Raw genomic sequence first — 16,211 nt, 5'->3', positions numbered from 1 at the left:
GCATGCACAGCGAGTATATACTGGCTGCATGCAGTCTTGCAGAGCAGGCATTATTCCTTTTTAAATTCAGGAAATTTATCTTCTGTCATTACAGGTACTGGAAAAGAACATATTCTGAAAAGGTACATGAAACTCTCCACTACAAACATATGTTCAACCTGTGATTTCCTCAGTTGACACAAGTCACCTCCTTCACTAAACAATGAGCAAATGGGACAGCTCAAACGTTTAAGTTGCAGAAAGAGAAATAACAGTAAGTTTGGCAGTGTGTACCTACCCAACCCTATTTATGCTAATGGCAAGTAACACTGACAAGTGATAACAAGTTAAAAGAGCTGTGAAGAACTGCAGCCACTTGAAAATGATCTCAAATATGCCTCCCAGTGTCTGTGGGTAACTGACATCTTCTGACATTTCATTTGTTTTTGCTTTGTGACAGCAAAGAGGTGCCCAACTGCCCTAGGAAATTTGTTACAATATATACAAGCATGCAGGTATGGCCCAAAATTCCTGCTGCTTTCAAAAAAAAAAAAAAATCAGGGAGACTCAGCAACATGTAAGGTGAGGTAACTAACAGGTAGATCAAGGTGAATAAGAAGTGAATATTTGAAGTACTGTCTGAAGGTGTAGGCAGTTAAACAGTAACTCAGCTCCTTACCTCCTTGCCTCACCATTAGCAGGACAATGCTTTCTTCAAGTGTCATGAACTTCAGAAGTTGACTTACAGCAAGATAACACAGTTATTTTGTGAGGTTTTATAGTACATGGCCCCATACGTCTTTTTATCTAACTAACACCATCTATGGCACAATTTCTTTTTATCTAATACAAACAGAACAGAAACCCTAATTTCCTCAGGGGTTTTATATTTTCAACAAAGTCAATACAGATGTCACGGTTGGAAAGGTGTTTAACTACTGAATCATACTCCACAAAATAAAACCCGAGGAAAGCTTCTTATGCTGGTTTTTCAAGCCATTAAAGAAAGGCGAACAAGCCACTTTCTATGAAACATTAGTGTTTCTTTTTTTTTTCCCCACTCTTATTTCATGACATTTCTACTGAATCTCAGGTCATCTCTAGCCTAACTTTGTAAGGTAATAGAAGAGAAAACACTTTAGGAAAATCAGATGTCACAACTAAACTCAAATAACAAAACCAAACTAAAACACAAACCACAAAGAAATTCTACCTCTAGCAGAAGGTCTACCAGTGGAGTCTGTTTGCTGGCTGGTGTGAGACAAAGGTTATCAATGATCATCACACGCATGAAGTCAAACACAAACTTCTTGGCAGGGTGGTTGGTCAGGTAGGTCTTGGTGCCCACATTGCAGTATTCCGACTGGCTCCTGTTCATGCCAGAATCAGCTGCAAAGGCTTTAAACTCTTCAGCTGGGGACCCAACCTCATCATCAAGATCAGTGACCTGTAAAAACCAGCACGTTAAAACTGTAGAGATTAGCTAATTAATGGCAGTTTCTTCACTTCTCTATTCTTTGCTTGTCTTTCTAAGGGTATTTCACTTCACATTTTGCTTAAGTCTTTTTAGAAAATTATGATGTTCAATTCCCCAGTATGGAAACATCCAGTTTTGGATTCTCAAGGCAAATGATGATCTGGCATGAGTTACATTTCATGCTCCCTGACCAACAGAATTGGATGATTTCTAGATACTTGGCAAAAATAAATGTTCTCATTGAAAAAAAAATAGAAAAAAAAAAGAAAAATAAAAGTTTTGAAAAAGTTATTAACTAAAGCAGTTAAAATAAAATCAAGACAGAAGCCAACTAAAAAAGGCCATCAAGCTTACATAACATAAAACAAAAAAGGAACTGAGCCTTTTTTTTTTTCTTTTAATACAATACCTTCATCAGAGTGCAGTTATGGGTAAGCCGGTTTCCCAAAAATCTCTAAAAGAAGAAGAAAAAAAAAAAGGGTCTCCACAGCTTTCCCATTTCTGATGAACAGAAACCTTGAAAGGCTAGCTCTTAAAGAGGACTGTAACAAAAGCACAAACAGTAATGAAAGCTGTCAAATCCAGAAGACTGACTCTTTCTATGCAACTCCCTTCCTTAAATGAAAGAGGAGGCAATACGATAATTTCCCTCAACAGGCTTCTTGCATCGCCAGCTTATATGTCAAGTAACCAAATGTTTTGAACATTTGGTCTGCTTTAACAGGAGAGTGTTTTCAAGAAATTAAGAGAAGCCCAAATACATATTCTTTCTATTTTTAATAGCAATCTTAGAAAAGCTGAAAGACCTTTTAAAAAGTTAAGAATGTTCTCTCAAGGCTGAATTTAGATTATAATGTTTTATTGCAGAAATCTGGCTGTGATTCAGATATTTTATCAGGCACTGATTAGTGCTACACATTTGGGCAAACAGAAACACTGGAGGAATAAACCAATTTGGAGTGAGGAGCACCCTCAAACAGCAAAGAGCTCAAGTTGCCAGGCACTACACAGAATTTCAAGGAATCTAGTAGTTAAAGCCTGCTTAGAGACACAAGGCTCCTCTAAAAACTCTGTACAGGTGAATGCCAAATCAGCATTATCAGTTTGTAAGTGGAACTTTTTTTTGAGAGAGCAAACTCTTAGTATGTACTTTAAATGCAAGTTTAACAAAAAAGCAAAAACCCCCATGTCTTTATGAGAGACTCACCAGCAGGCACTGTTAAAAACTGGTCTCCCACTTTTACTGACAACAAAACAATAGCACACCACAAGGTATTATTTCCTGAAGTTTTTTATCACACTCTCCACAGTTCTAGCATTTGGCAACCTCTAGACAAATTATTCTTCCATGTTCTTAATAAAATTACTTTTAGATGTTGGCTAACAGTATCTGTTTTTTTCCTTTCCATTCATATTCTAGAAATAGTATCATTTGCAAATGACACTAGGCTCAAAGAAAACTTCAGCCAGCAATGCAAAGTTTAATTCACACCCTCTCTTGGCTTGAACTCAGTAGTTTCAGGAAATAAAAGAACACTGTTTTGTGGTTAAGCCACAAAAACAGAAATGGGAATGGGAAATGTGAGGAAAAAGAGGTTTTAGGTTTCATCACATCCTCCAGAGCAGAGGACTGACAGCCTCTTTTGCTTGTGTAAATCTGAGCTAGCATTTTTCATACGATTGAAAATAATGTCCACTAAAAAACAAGCAAACTGTCTATTGCCCCTAAAATGCTGCTTCTGATATCAGCTGTCCTGCAGTTTAACACAATCTTCTCTCAGATCCACAACCCAAGTACAAAACATCCAGCTCAGCCCTGATGATGACCTCTTGTGCGAGTAGAGCTTTATCTTGGTATGACTGGTAATTGATAAATCCTCAGAAGTAACACGCATGTGAAAAACAGAAAAGGCAAGCAGCTGGACTTCCTACCATCTCAGAGTATGGTCGGATGTTGAAAGGAAACACTGTTGCTGCCAGCGCACACAGGAACTCCGGACTCATCCACAGGGAAATGAGGTCGGGTACATTGTGATACAAATACCGAAAGAACTGCATCAGGGTGACTGGGTATTCCCGAAGCCAAGAGCCTTCTTCCTCTGACTGCCAGGGCTGGGTGGAGAAACAAACACCAGATTAGCACAGACAGGGCCAACTGAATACTCACTGCAGAAAGGAAGAGCACACTTTCAAGCACGTTTCAAACAGGAGACCAACTACATTTCACAGCACATCATTGACCATAGCTAAAATGTGTGCCCTATCATGTAATGACTCAGAAATACTGGCAAACATGACCAGACTGAAGCCAACCCAAAATGTGATGGCACAGTTGAACACATCTGGCACAGCACGTCTCTAAGCATGTCTGAAGTGTAGCCAAAGAGGTGAGGACCAAACACAATGATCGGTCACCAGCAGAGAGACAGAACATGTGACAACAGGAATGGGTACTGCAGCAGGTACACTTGTCCAGAAGATGCTTCTGGACATGTTACCTTGGGAGAAACATGCAAGCAATAGAGCATATCACACACACATGATGATCCAACAGGTGACAACCAAACAAGTGCTGCTTTTCAAGCACTTCAGGAGGCAATTTTCAGCAGATAACACATTCTGACTTCAAGGAAATACATGATTTTCCCACTGAGAAACCAACTTTCCTTACTCTTGACATTAGATTCAAAGATGAGAAGATGACACCTTTCTCTGGCAGTAAATTAATTTCCTCTGGCATGGGGCTATTCATAGTCAGGGACTTCTCTGCATGGGGAAGGTTCATGAAGGAAATGTGCAACTCACACAGCTCTGAGCAGATGGGACACAGAGTCTCAAACATTCTCCCATGATGTTAATCAGGAAAGAAACTGAATTATCTCTGACAAGGTCATTGTATCCTTCTGCTTTCTTGTGTTGTTTTAACTGCAGCTAAACAGAAAGCCCAGCCTTTTTGTGGAAAAGCAGTGATAATTTTGTTGCTACTAATATTTCTACAGATACAGGGAAAAAAGTAACAGAGAAAAACCCAAGAAAATTACATTTTGCACCCAAGTATTACGAGACTAACTCACAGCCAATTTTGTCATGATACTAACAAAACTTTGACCTTTCTAATTTGGCTTTTAACCATGTGGAAAACTTGAACAACACAGTATATACTGAAATACAAGCAACACTTCTGATGCTTACAGAATTCAGCATGCTCCTCAGCATTCCCAGTAACAAGAAGGCAGCTTCTGTGCAAACACTGTGTATTGAGGAGGTAACAGTGCCACAGGAGGCAGGAACTCCAAATATGAATGTCCAAATGGAGTCTAAATCAAACTGCAAGAGGTGAAAGAAAAGACAGGAAATTATTCTTTTCTCCTGGGCAATTGTATACTGCTTTTTCTTACAGATACAATATACTCATTTTGCAGTAGATAAAAAAGTAATTGTTTTACATCCTCCAAACTTTATCACCAAATGTTACATGAAGGTCACATGTCACTGAAGAAAATTTTTGTTAACACTGAGCTAATGAAACTGCAACTCTCATCTTCTCACTTTCTTCTCACTTCTCATAAAGTATGTAAATGTTTTGAAACAAAAGAATTGTCAGCACACATGCCACACAATCAACTTAGTTGACTCACATCTAGCAGTAAAACCCACATGGTATCGCGTAGAAAAAAAAAAAAAAGAACAACACAAACAAATCAAATTGTATTTTCCAGCAAATTACATAATTACATCAATTAAAAATAAAAAGGAACCGAGTGTCCATCTGTAGCATTAAGAGTGCTACTAAGTAGTTGAATTTAGTTTCAGTTTAATGGTGTCATATTTCAGTGCTGTAGGCAGAGGAGTTTGATGCCTCTACCTCACGGTAGCAGAGTGCTGAATGTGCTGTCAAGTATTCCTCTTGAGAAAAAAGGCAGGCACCTTCTGGTTTGAAAGTTTTACTTTTCAGTTCTCACAGATAAATAACATCTATCTGGAGTGTGTGTGGCTTTTCTTCATAAAGCACTACCCTGGGGGTTTTCTAGGACTGTTGTAGGTCATATAATATCTACTCACTTACTTCAAGAAAGCCCAAAATAATCTGTTCAGAATAAGAACAACCAACATTTTTCAGCAACAACTGAGCTGTCTCCCTATAAAACCGCAGAGACTTTCTGAAATAAAAACAATCTTGCTTTGCCTGTAACCTGTGAATTCTCTTTAACACATCAACTGCCTACTCCTTAAACAAAAAAAAACCACAAAAAACCCACCTCACAACCAAAGCAAGCAAACAAAAAATTATGTTCCCTTCAATGCGCACAGCATGCCAGCTTGAACTAGGGATCTACTTTTCATTTGACCCCAAAATGGACCACAGTGACACCAGTGACAGCTAAGCCATAGCAGGCTGGCTTCTACATACTCCCAACCCAAAGGGCTTAGCACTAAACACCACATCCTGACTGTGAGTTGGCTGCAGAGAAGAAGAGAGCCTGGTTAATTCATTATTTTCTTTCATGACAGACAGAATTACATTCACATCTTACTGGACAATCCCTACCTTGGCACCCTGATTACACTGGCTGCTGATGACAGGTGCACTGACCTGCAGGTTTTCAGGCAGTTCAGTGACTGGCTGCTGCAGGAAAAGAGCCATGAGGAGGAAATAGAGTGCAGGCACGTTCGTGTGCTTTGGGAGAAGGGATTGCAGGACGGGGAAGCCTGGGAAGTGACAAGCATCCCGGTTAATCTCCCGCACTGTCGATCTGCCACCAGCACTGCGGCCGACATTGAACCCTACGAGAGAAAACAAGACACAAAGCCAACAGCGTTAAGAGGGTGACACCTGTGTGTCACCATGATCTTTTCTGAAAAATCCTCCTTGCCCAGGATTCTTCTCCTGGGAAGATGAGCAGCCTCAGAGGAAAAGAAAAGCAATATTATCTGATGGCTTCTCCCTGTGTTTTGCTGCTTTGGAATGTGGTCTGGACATTGTTTACCAACAGGTGCATCTTTGATTGATTCCACGTGAATTGTGCTGACTTAATGTCCAGCCCAGCCCAACTGTGTCAGGACTCTGTTCAGTCACAGGTTTTTATTATTCATTCTTTTCTAGCCTTCTGTCTGTATCTTTTCTCTGTAGTTTAGTATAGTTCTGATATATCATGAATACAATATAATACATCATGAATATAATACATAATATATAATATAATATAATATCATATCATATCATATATCATAATAAATCCGCCTTCTAAGAATATGGAGTCAGATTCATCTTTTCCCTCATCCTGTGACCCACACAGCCACAACACCTGTGAGGACCCTTGCTCACCTGGTGAGATTAAAAGGGTACCTTATTAAAAGGGTACCTCAGAAACTAATGCTGTACAAAACAAATGTGTGCATACAGACTATCACACAACACCATTCTGCTTCAGATGTCTCATTTTTTTAAACAATTAAAAAATAAAGGAAATTACTGCTTTCCAGATGACACTCTTCCATACAGAATGCTTAATATAAATGCTTACACACACACATTAATTTTCTAGCTGTGACCATAATTTCTGGCTTTTAAAACACCCAGGTTTCTGAAAATACGTGTTTTGCTGGCTGAGAGCAAAATATCACCTTAATCTCAGTTACAGATTTATATAATGAAGCAGCAACCCACGATCCATTTAAGTCAATGGGCAGCTAATTGTGTCCAGAGAAGTCTCAAAGGCATCTTATTTCAGGTATTTTGTTAATGATTAATCAGCTGGTAGTAAGCATTAAACAGTCTTATTTTATGTAAGTACTGCCAGAACTACCTTTTGTGATCGTGCTTCTACCTATGTATTTCAACTTCCTACTTAAAGGAAAAAAAATACACCTGGGTGGCAGAAGCACTTATTTTCAAGCAAGGAAAGAGGCAGGAAGACAGCTCAGTCTCCACATCAGCACTGTGAGCCATTGGTCTGACACTGCCAGTGGTCAGGTGGTTTTTCTGAGGCTCAAATACAGACACACTTTCCACTAGAAACTAACTTTTTAAAGAAAATTTCTATCAGGAATCAGACTAATGAAATCTGTGCTACATAGTTGCAGAAATTCCATCAGTAACCTTCAACAAAAATTCGTAATATTTGGTTTCATGAGAAATCTTGGAGCCAGTATGTTATGATTTCTTAAAAAACACAGCATACAAAAATTAGATAATCTGTCACTATCAGGTTATGAGACTCAAGTTTAAAAATATCTTTTTCACCACAGCTGAGCTTGGATTAATTTAAAGTGATAGTATAATAGGAAAAATAGGGAAATTTGAAAAATGCTTTCAAATGTAATTGTAAATCAAAATCTTACAAAGATTTTGTGACTGAAGAAAATGTTTATGCTATTGGACATTTAAAGTACATACTAAATAAAAATGGTCTATTCCCTAAAATACTAATGGTTTTCAAGTTTTTAAAGCACAACCAGGCAAGGGAAATGCATGTGCAAAATTGTTCCTTAAATAAAATAGCAGAACCTTAATCAGAATAAACCAAACAACAGATGCTTTTTATTTTAACAATAAAATATTTGCATGTGTTTTACAGCTTCTGAAAAACCATTTTCCTAAATCATGGCAATGCCAAGAATCATCCTATGCTCGTAGCTGAATGCCTTGAGGGATATATTGTGGGAAACAGTAAAAAGAGAGTTTCCTTTAAGCAAAAAAACCCAAGACACTATATTTGAATTTAATCAAAAATACAAAGCAGAAAGAAATATTTTTTATATTTTTGTATTTTCATTTCAGGAAGAGCCCTCTTGCTGAAGGAAGATCACTTCAACAACACTTCAATTACTTCCTTATAGTAAACCAATTCAGAAAAACTTTTAGTGCAGTTACAGATCATGTACTGCTGCAACACAGACAGGTGGTGGCTCCTTGAACAGTTATTTACAACAATGAAGTACTATTGATACCACTGTTCTGATCTAAAGGCTACTGAGGCTTATGAAAGACCCTCATTTAATGACAATGAGTTTGCACCAGAGCCTGAGAAAAGTCCTATTTTATTTTGACTGGGAAAAAAAAACAGGTCAGTGGGAAATTGTCACTACACCTCTCTATAAAGAACTGACAAATGTTATTTCAAACATTTGGATATACATTTCAGACAGCTCAGAGATACTCAGAATGGATCCTGTAGAACTAAAGCCTTACACACAGTTCTAGGTCACAAGGGGTAACTGAGAAGTCTGATAACCTGGCTAACTGAGGATTTAAGAACCTGAAAAAAAAGCCTTTAATAGAAAATGTGCTTGTGTACACAAAAATGCGGGAGAGGGAAAGGAAAATGCTGAGATTATACTGTGAACACAGAAATTTCCAAGACAGCAAAAATTCAAATTGGTAAATCTGATGGACACAGCAATGAAAAGTCAAAGCAGCCCAAATATAATGCTGCACAATTAACTATTAAAAGTAAACAAACAAGCAAATTTTACTGAATCTTTATTAGTTGTGTGCATAAAGTGCTGCTCTATGCTTCCTTTGCACATAGCTCAGCCATGCCTGCCCACGGGACACACTTAACCTTACCCTGATGGTAAGACAAAAAAAACAATTAGCTACACATGATGCACCAAAACTGAACTACAATGACATCTTAACTCTTGCTTGTAAGAAAAATGAAGTGCAGAAGTATCTAATGCTAGCACAGACAAGAGTAACAGAAAGGACTCAGCCAGACATCACCCCCACAATAACCCATAGTTCAACACCCTCCCTGCAATCCCTGAGGGGCTGAGATGCTTACCTAACACAGTCCCAATCTTATTGGTCAGGACAGAATCCGTCTGATCCAGCCAGCCTCCACCGCTGAGACCCTCCTTAAACTTCATAAGGATGGACTGATTGCTCAACAGGACCACGAGAATTCGCATGGCTGCCGTGACTGTAGTGGAATGAAGATGTTCTTCCATAAACATCATAATCCAATCGAAACCCAGCGTCTTGACCAGTTCTTCACAAGCCCTAAGTGAAAGGGAAAAAAAAAAAAGAGTCACATTTTACAGCATTTAGTTTCCTACTAGACAGCAAAAATCAATGTCCTCCACTGCAGAGCAAACGTTAAGAGCAAATTCTTAGTAAAGTTTGCTACAAACAAGTAATATAATTTATCAAGTCTTTATAAGAAACAGGTAACGTGCATTTGTTTGGAAGAAAGGAAGGACCAAATACAGTTCCTGGGACTAATTCCATTACATCAGATTTCTCCAATTGCTGCTTTTGATGACAAATATGGAATTCTGAACTGAAATCATCTTGTTAAACAAAAAGTTTTCACGTCTTCTTAATGAACTAGTATTAAAAAATGAAGGAAGATTGTTTCTTTCTGTGTTTTATTATAGCAAGAGTTACTTGGGAACATCTGAAAGTGTTATTTGCAATTTTAAGGGGCATTCTAGGGTTGATGATCTTAATGATAACGCCTCCTGAAGCCTCTGGATCTCAGCCCAATGAGAAGCTGACTATCCCACTTCTCTAAAATCAAAAGTTTTCTCTTTGACAGATCTTTTTTTTTTTCTATAGCCACACATGAAGTTGAGAGAAAACAATAAAATTAATACTGTATCCCATTTCTACTAGGATACCTGAGAGTAATTCAGTGACATCTGCACAAATCATTCATCATATCCTATTAATTTGAAGGGAGGCTCTATAATTCTTCCCCTTGAAATAAAATACTATCTTTTCTTTGCCTCAAGGGTTTTTTTGTACTTACTGCAAATTAACAGTTGTCTTTTCTTTAGATGTATATAGAAGTTTCAGAAGGATATCTAAAAGCCTGTTCCGCAATAGAATAAGATTAGCTGAAACAAGTCCTCCAAAATCATCCTCTGATCCTAAATATTGAATAAAACCAAACAAAAAAAGAGGCAAAATCAAAATTTTGCAACTTGGGCATTTTAAAGACTATTCATAAATTCCATACATAAGCAAATACAACCCGACCTCCCACTCAGGCTCCAAGGAAGCTGTGCTAAAGTGCAAGCAGCCTGTAATATGGTGCTGAGAAACATCTGGTGCCTCCTTATCACTGTCCCACAGACTTTGGGCAGCTTGAAGAATAAAAGGAATTTAAAAGGAACATGTGAGGCACAGGAAGGTAATGATGAATCCCACCGGACCATGGAATGGTTTGGGTTGGAAGAAACCTTGAAGATCATCAAGTTCCTACCCCCCCTGCCATGGGCAGGGACACCTTCCACTGGATTTCCTCTGTTTGCTCAGAGCCTCATCCAAACTGGCCTTGAACACACCCAGGGATGGGGCATCCATACCTTCTCTGAGCAATCTGTGCCAGTGCCTCACCACCCTCACAGTAAGGAATTTATTCCATATATCCAATCTCAAACAACTCTCTTTCAGTTTGAAGCCAGTCTCCCTCATCTTATCACTACATGCTCATGTGAAAAGTCCCTCTCCAGAATGTGCAGACTGCCAAACCCCGTTTTTTGTGACACCAAACATAACTAACTGTAAAAGAAGAAACATCTCTCTCACTTGTCCCTCTGCAGCAGCATATTCCCAAGAGATGTAGAAACAGAGGTTCTTTGGACAATCCTTCTATTTATTTGGCTGACATCCACTGTGGGACTAAAACATTTCTGTTCAGGGAGACTGAGTGAAAATGCAATTGCACAAGGTAAATAAGTGTAGAAATGGTCTCAAATCAGTTCAATGTAAGAATTATTGAAGGATGGTAACATTTCTTTTTTTGCCTAAGAAAGTTACTAGGCAGTCTTTCACTTCTTTCACACCTGGAGGACTGAGGCACCTAGCAACCAGTTGTTTGTTTGGGTTATTTTCCTCCTTTTCCCACAAAGAAGCAGAAATACACAACTGATTGGAAGGAGCAAGTGGAAGAAAGAGAACAAAACCACACAGTGTTAAATGAAGGAAACAAAAAACCAGAAGTGTTTTGCTCTGCTTTGCACTCAATACTGAAAACTAAAGCCCCCACTAACTGGCAGCCAGGTTACAACAATATTGCAACATTGTTAATGCCACAATTTATACATTTTTTTTTGTATTCAAGCACAGAAGAGACCATAATGTATTTTATTCTACTGCTTCTAAATACTGTCAACACTTACCACTATCAAGCTTTTCTTCATTGTTAATTTCCATGACCACAAATTTCTCACAGACTGCAAACGTAGGTAAAGTGGAAGAGATGAACTGTCCAAACCTCGATGGATACAGAAAAAACATCACTCACAATATGACAGATGCACTCTCATCTATCAATAATTCACTTAAATATAAAACCATGACACCAGTGACAGGGAGATACCCAAAAATGTTGGCTTCCTCACATCTGAAGATTGAGGAAAATGGTCTTCATTTAAAGTTACTAGCCAAAACACAAATTAATTTGTAATAATTACTAGAATACTTGCAGACAAGTCTGCAGGAAAGGAACCCTGAAAATGCTAGGATTCAGGATTTGAACTGGGAGATACCAGTGAGTCCTAGTAAAAGGAACACCTCAAGTTAAAGGAGAACAAAACATTATTCTCAACCTCTTACAGCTGAACAATTATTACATCAAAACAGTGGTAACTCAACTCTGGAAGAACATTTATGCCTATAGCTTGAGGTTATGTAACACAGGGTCATGGTTTTCCATGACAAGACACTGATGTACCACTCCAAGAAAGGAGATGCAATATATTTCTCTTTCCTCTGCATCGAATCTGAAATGGCCCCTAGCGAGTGCAACTTTTCCCAAGTTATGCAACATTTTTCATTCTTTATTTCCAGGAAGGAGAACAGGGAACACTGGTCTACAATCTATTCTGTAACCATTTAAGCATAAAATCAATAGATTTATTCTTGAATCATTTTTTGTCCTGTACAATTAAAACAAAGACAGGTAAGATGCTCAGGTTGAAGTTTCTGATAATAGTACTTCTTTAATAGTACTTAAAAGTAAGGAGCTGGAAACATGACCACACATATGCAAAGAGCTCCCAAACTCCAAAATATCTTATCCATTTCTATTATAATGAAATAAGAGATGAAAAAATCAAGTTCTCAAGGAGTTAAACTATACTTAAAGCATTTCAAATACTCCTGTACACACAAATTGCAGTAACTAGTGTAATTTTCATCAGTCAGAATTAGTAGCACTATATCTGACAGCCTTAAATACCTTTTATACAGTGATGATTAAGAAAAAATCTGGAACTAAACCTTGCATTCAAGATAGTAATCAAAATTGAATTTTAACCAGAAATATCTTTTTAGCCCATATTCAATGGTATTCGGGAGAAGTGCTTAGTGCTTTACATGAACAAAAGGGGCTGCTCAGCACCTTCACTTTTCACTGGTAGAACATTAAACCAGTTTGGCCAGATACAAATTGAAAATCATATGCAAATCAAGGCTTCAACATATTCCTAACGTCTAGTTCAATGTAGCTGATAAAGGAAAAAAAAAATCAGTACGTGAATATTCCATGTCACACACTCCTCAGCAGTACGACCATGAAGTACTTTTGACCAAGGTAACAGAACCAAGGAAATGATCCAGGTGTGGGCTACCTGAGCAGGTCATAGCTGCTGGGGAAGCCCTGAAGTAGAAAGCTCAGCACGTTGCTAATCGCAGCAATAGTGGGCTGGGACAGGGACATGTCTCGAAGAGTCAGCAGCAGCCTTGGGATGAGCTGGAATTCCCTCATTAACTTCGCATTCTTTGCTGCTTCACTGGAAGAAGAAAAGAAATGAGATGGCCATTTAAAATTGGAGTATTCTCTACATATCACCTAATCCTGTAAATCCCACTACTAGGCTTGCAGCAGTTCGTACCTTGACTCAGTGAGGAGCTCAATGAAGTGCTCAAATAATGACAGATGAAGCTCATAGGGCGCATGAAGCCAGACCTGAAATACAGAAAAAAAGCATTTTTTTGTACACAAATTGACTTGTAGGTTAAAAACATTAATATTAAAAGCATTAATAAATAAAATAATTCATATATATGACTGTTTACCTGGGCATGAAGAACCACACACCAGTTCAAAAAATATTCTCTGCAAGGGTACTATGCTGAAAACTTATAAAGGGATCTAGACAAAAGGTCACACACCTTTGTCTTTTTGTACAAACTTTAAACAGACAGTGCAATGACTCCAAAGGAGCTATTGGGATTTACAAGGCTCTGTTAAATTTATTTCATTTAGGTGAAGGTTTATGTATTCATAAAATTAACTTACTACCACCTTCTTCCAAGATTTAACTCAAGGTTTTCCCTGATTTTTATTTTTTAGCCAGCATTGCCTGCACTTAAATTATTTAGATTCTTTACCAAAACCCCCAAAATATCAATTGTTCAATCAATAGAAGTGATAGAAGACATAAAAGCCAGAAAGCTCACAGCTACAGCTGCAAATCTTAAAACTGATTTGCTATTGAACTAAGCACAATTAATATTTGTGCTCTGGAGTATAAAACTGGCTTAAATGAAAAAGATTTCCAGTTTTTGCTTTTCTCCTAATCTTATAATTTAAAATGATGAGAACAAATCTTTTAGTTTCCCTGTTCTTCATGAGTAAGACCATCTAATTTATCCAAATTAAGTGAAATGATTGGGTCACTGATTTCTGAATAAAGTAAGTAATTAAAACAGTCAAAAATCTGAAAAAACAATAGCCAAAATTTAAGACTTTCTTTTTAAATAATGTTTCCAGGAGTGCTTTGAAATACTCAAATAGACATCTAAAAAAAGGAAATGGTTAAGTTTATTAAGTCATTTGTGCAAAACTGACTTCAATATTAAGTCAGCAACTTACAGCTGGCTTAGCAGTGGTAGTAGGGTTTTTACTTACTTACTTTAATGTACATGAATCAGAATTCTGTTAGTCAGTCTGTGTCAGGTACAGATAATGCCAAAGGAGCACCTACTAAAGGGTAAGTTCTGGGAACTTTTATCAGCCTTTACTGCATTAGCACTTCCCTCTGAAATTTGCTACTTTTCTTACTTTAACACAACATTTAAGTATTTCATAGGTCATACAAACAGAATTTTAACTCCCTTACTAATAACCTTGCAGGAGATGTATGATAAAGTGATTCCCATGTGCTATGTTCAAAGTTTACCTTCTACTTTTATTTTCAGGGCACTTTTCATGCCTTGATATATGTACTGCAGTGGAACACACAGGTGAAAAGAAACTGAGGAACAGAAAACTACAGAATGTTGACTTCTAAACCAGCAAAAAGCAGAAAGACCTGTGGCACCCATCCATTTTTTTCTGCAGTGATTCAAGCCATTTCAGCAGGAAAAGTTACCAATAATCTTGCTGCTCACCTGCTTTACTGTACTATATAAAAATCAGATGTTCTGTATAACAGCCTAATTTGCTACTGTTGAATATTTAAGGTACACTATCAGCATCTGACTTAATCACTATCCAGCATTATAATCACTCTTCTGTGCAGCTCTACATACTTCAAAATCACAGAGCAGGTCCTGGAAGGCAGCAGAATTTGGGATAATGGATGTCTCGTGTCCGCTGTCAACAGTTCCCACCAAGGAAAAGGTCAGGTGCAGTATGTGGCTGTTCAGAAGGGACCGCTTCTTCTTTAACAGCATTGCCAGCAGCTTGAACAAGTAAACAGAAAAGGAATTAGTCCTGTGAGCACACTGCAGTGTTGTCTAAGCATGCCAGAGAACAGATGAAATGCCTGTGCCCCTTTTGAGAAGGCCTTTAAAGTATGTCTGCTGGTTGATACTCTTGATGAAAGAGTTTGAAAGTTCATTACAAAAGTAGCATATCCAGGACACCCTCTAGCTCATAAAACATCTGTTTACAGCACAGAGAGGATCTAGGCCCTGAGGATTAGGGACACACACACCGCTCCCAGCTCTCTCGCAGTCAGTTTAAGACAGCACATCCTCAAGCAGTTGTGCTCCTGGACAGGAAACATGGACATGGCAGACAAATGGAGCAGGCCTAGAGCACTGCATGCCCAAATGAGAGGTATTCTGGCAACTGAAAAAAAGTAACATAAATATGAATAAGCCTTTTTTTTTTTTCTTGCTACACTTTGTTCTCCTAGGCATGACTGCAGTCCCCACTTCTGCTCTAACTTATCATCTGGGCTGGGAAAGAAACACTTGTCAGATTTACTGCTATAGTCTCTTTTCTTCTGAAGCAAACTTGTTTAAACACTCAACATCCTGGCCTGTTCAGCTTTACCATCCTCATTGAAACACTAAAGAAACACAAATTTCTGGGAATCTCCCTCAAACCACACTATTTGCTGATGTCAATACAAGTGGAATGTAAGGTCATTTGTGATGCTTCACTGACTACTCATGGTACAAGGACACTGTCTAGACTTGTTTGGCCACAGTAAGCCAAGGTCTGCACCAGGCTCTTTGGAATGATATGTTTTGATGCAAATGCACCAGGCACTAGCATTTCAAGGTTTGCAACTACACAGCCCAAACCACAGAACTCTCCATTTCAGTAAAGCAGCCTCTGTGAGAAACATAAAATGCACTGCTCATGTGAAGACCTTTTCGAATCAGTCAACCAATCCTTCTGCATAAGTGATTGCCTTTTCCCCATCCCAGTGGAGAATTAAAGACTTCAGCTTGAAAGGAAACAGCATCACTAACTACAAAATCCATGCAGTCTCCTTAAAACGATGCTTCTAGGAGTTGACTTGTTTGGGTTTTTTAATGTACCCTTATCCTCTCTGCTGCTGG

The 16,211-nt window shown here is 38.2% G+C and overlaps 1 protein-coding gene across 14 annotated transcripts in view; it reads right to left on the bottom strand.

Moving 5' to 3' along the window:
- WDFY3 (WD repeat and FYVE domain containing 3) overlaps positions 1-16,211 on the bottom strand; it is a 149,051-nt gene that overhangs the window by 28,057 nt on the left and 104,783 nt on the right. For 10 of the 14 annotated variants that reach the window (XM_064416660.1, XM_064416659.1, XM_064416658.1 and 7 more), the window contains 11 exons: positions 14,946-15,098; positions 13,304-13,377; positions 13,040-13,201; positions 11,588-11,682; positions 10,213-10,333; positions 9,244-9,461; positions 6,006-6,241; positions 4,649-4,783; positions 3,389-3,568; positions 1,866-1,910; positions 1,193-1,426 (listed from right to left, as the gene is read on the bottom strand). In XM_064416660.1, the coding sequence (XP_064272730.1) occupies positions 1,193-1,426; positions 1,866-1,910; positions 3,389-3,568; positions 4,649-4,783; positions 6,006-6,241; positions 9,244-9,461; positions 10,213-10,333; positions 11,588-11,682; positions 13,040-13,201; positions 13,304-13,377; positions 14,946-15,098 (1,653 nt within the window). The remainder of the gene's footprint in view (positions 1-1,192; positions 1,427-1,865; positions 1,911-3,388; positions 3,569-4,648; positions 4,784-6,005; positions 6,242-9,243; positions 9,462-10,212; positions 10,334-11,587; positions 11,683-13,039; positions 13,202-13,303; positions 13,378-14,945; positions 15,099-16,211) is intronic. The other 4 variants (XM_064416652.1, XM_064416657.1, XM_064416655.1 and 1 more) reach the window with 2 other exon arrangements.

Source organism: Passer domesticus, chromosome 4, assembly GCF_036417665.1.
Source record: "Passer domesticus isolate bPasDom1 chromosome 4, bPasDom1.hap1, whole genome shotgun sequence".
Lineage (NCBI taxonomy): Eukaryota > Metazoa > Chordata > Aves > Passeriformes > Passeridae > Passer > Passer domesticus.
This window is presented reverse-complemented; position numbering and strand designations above follow the sequence as displayed.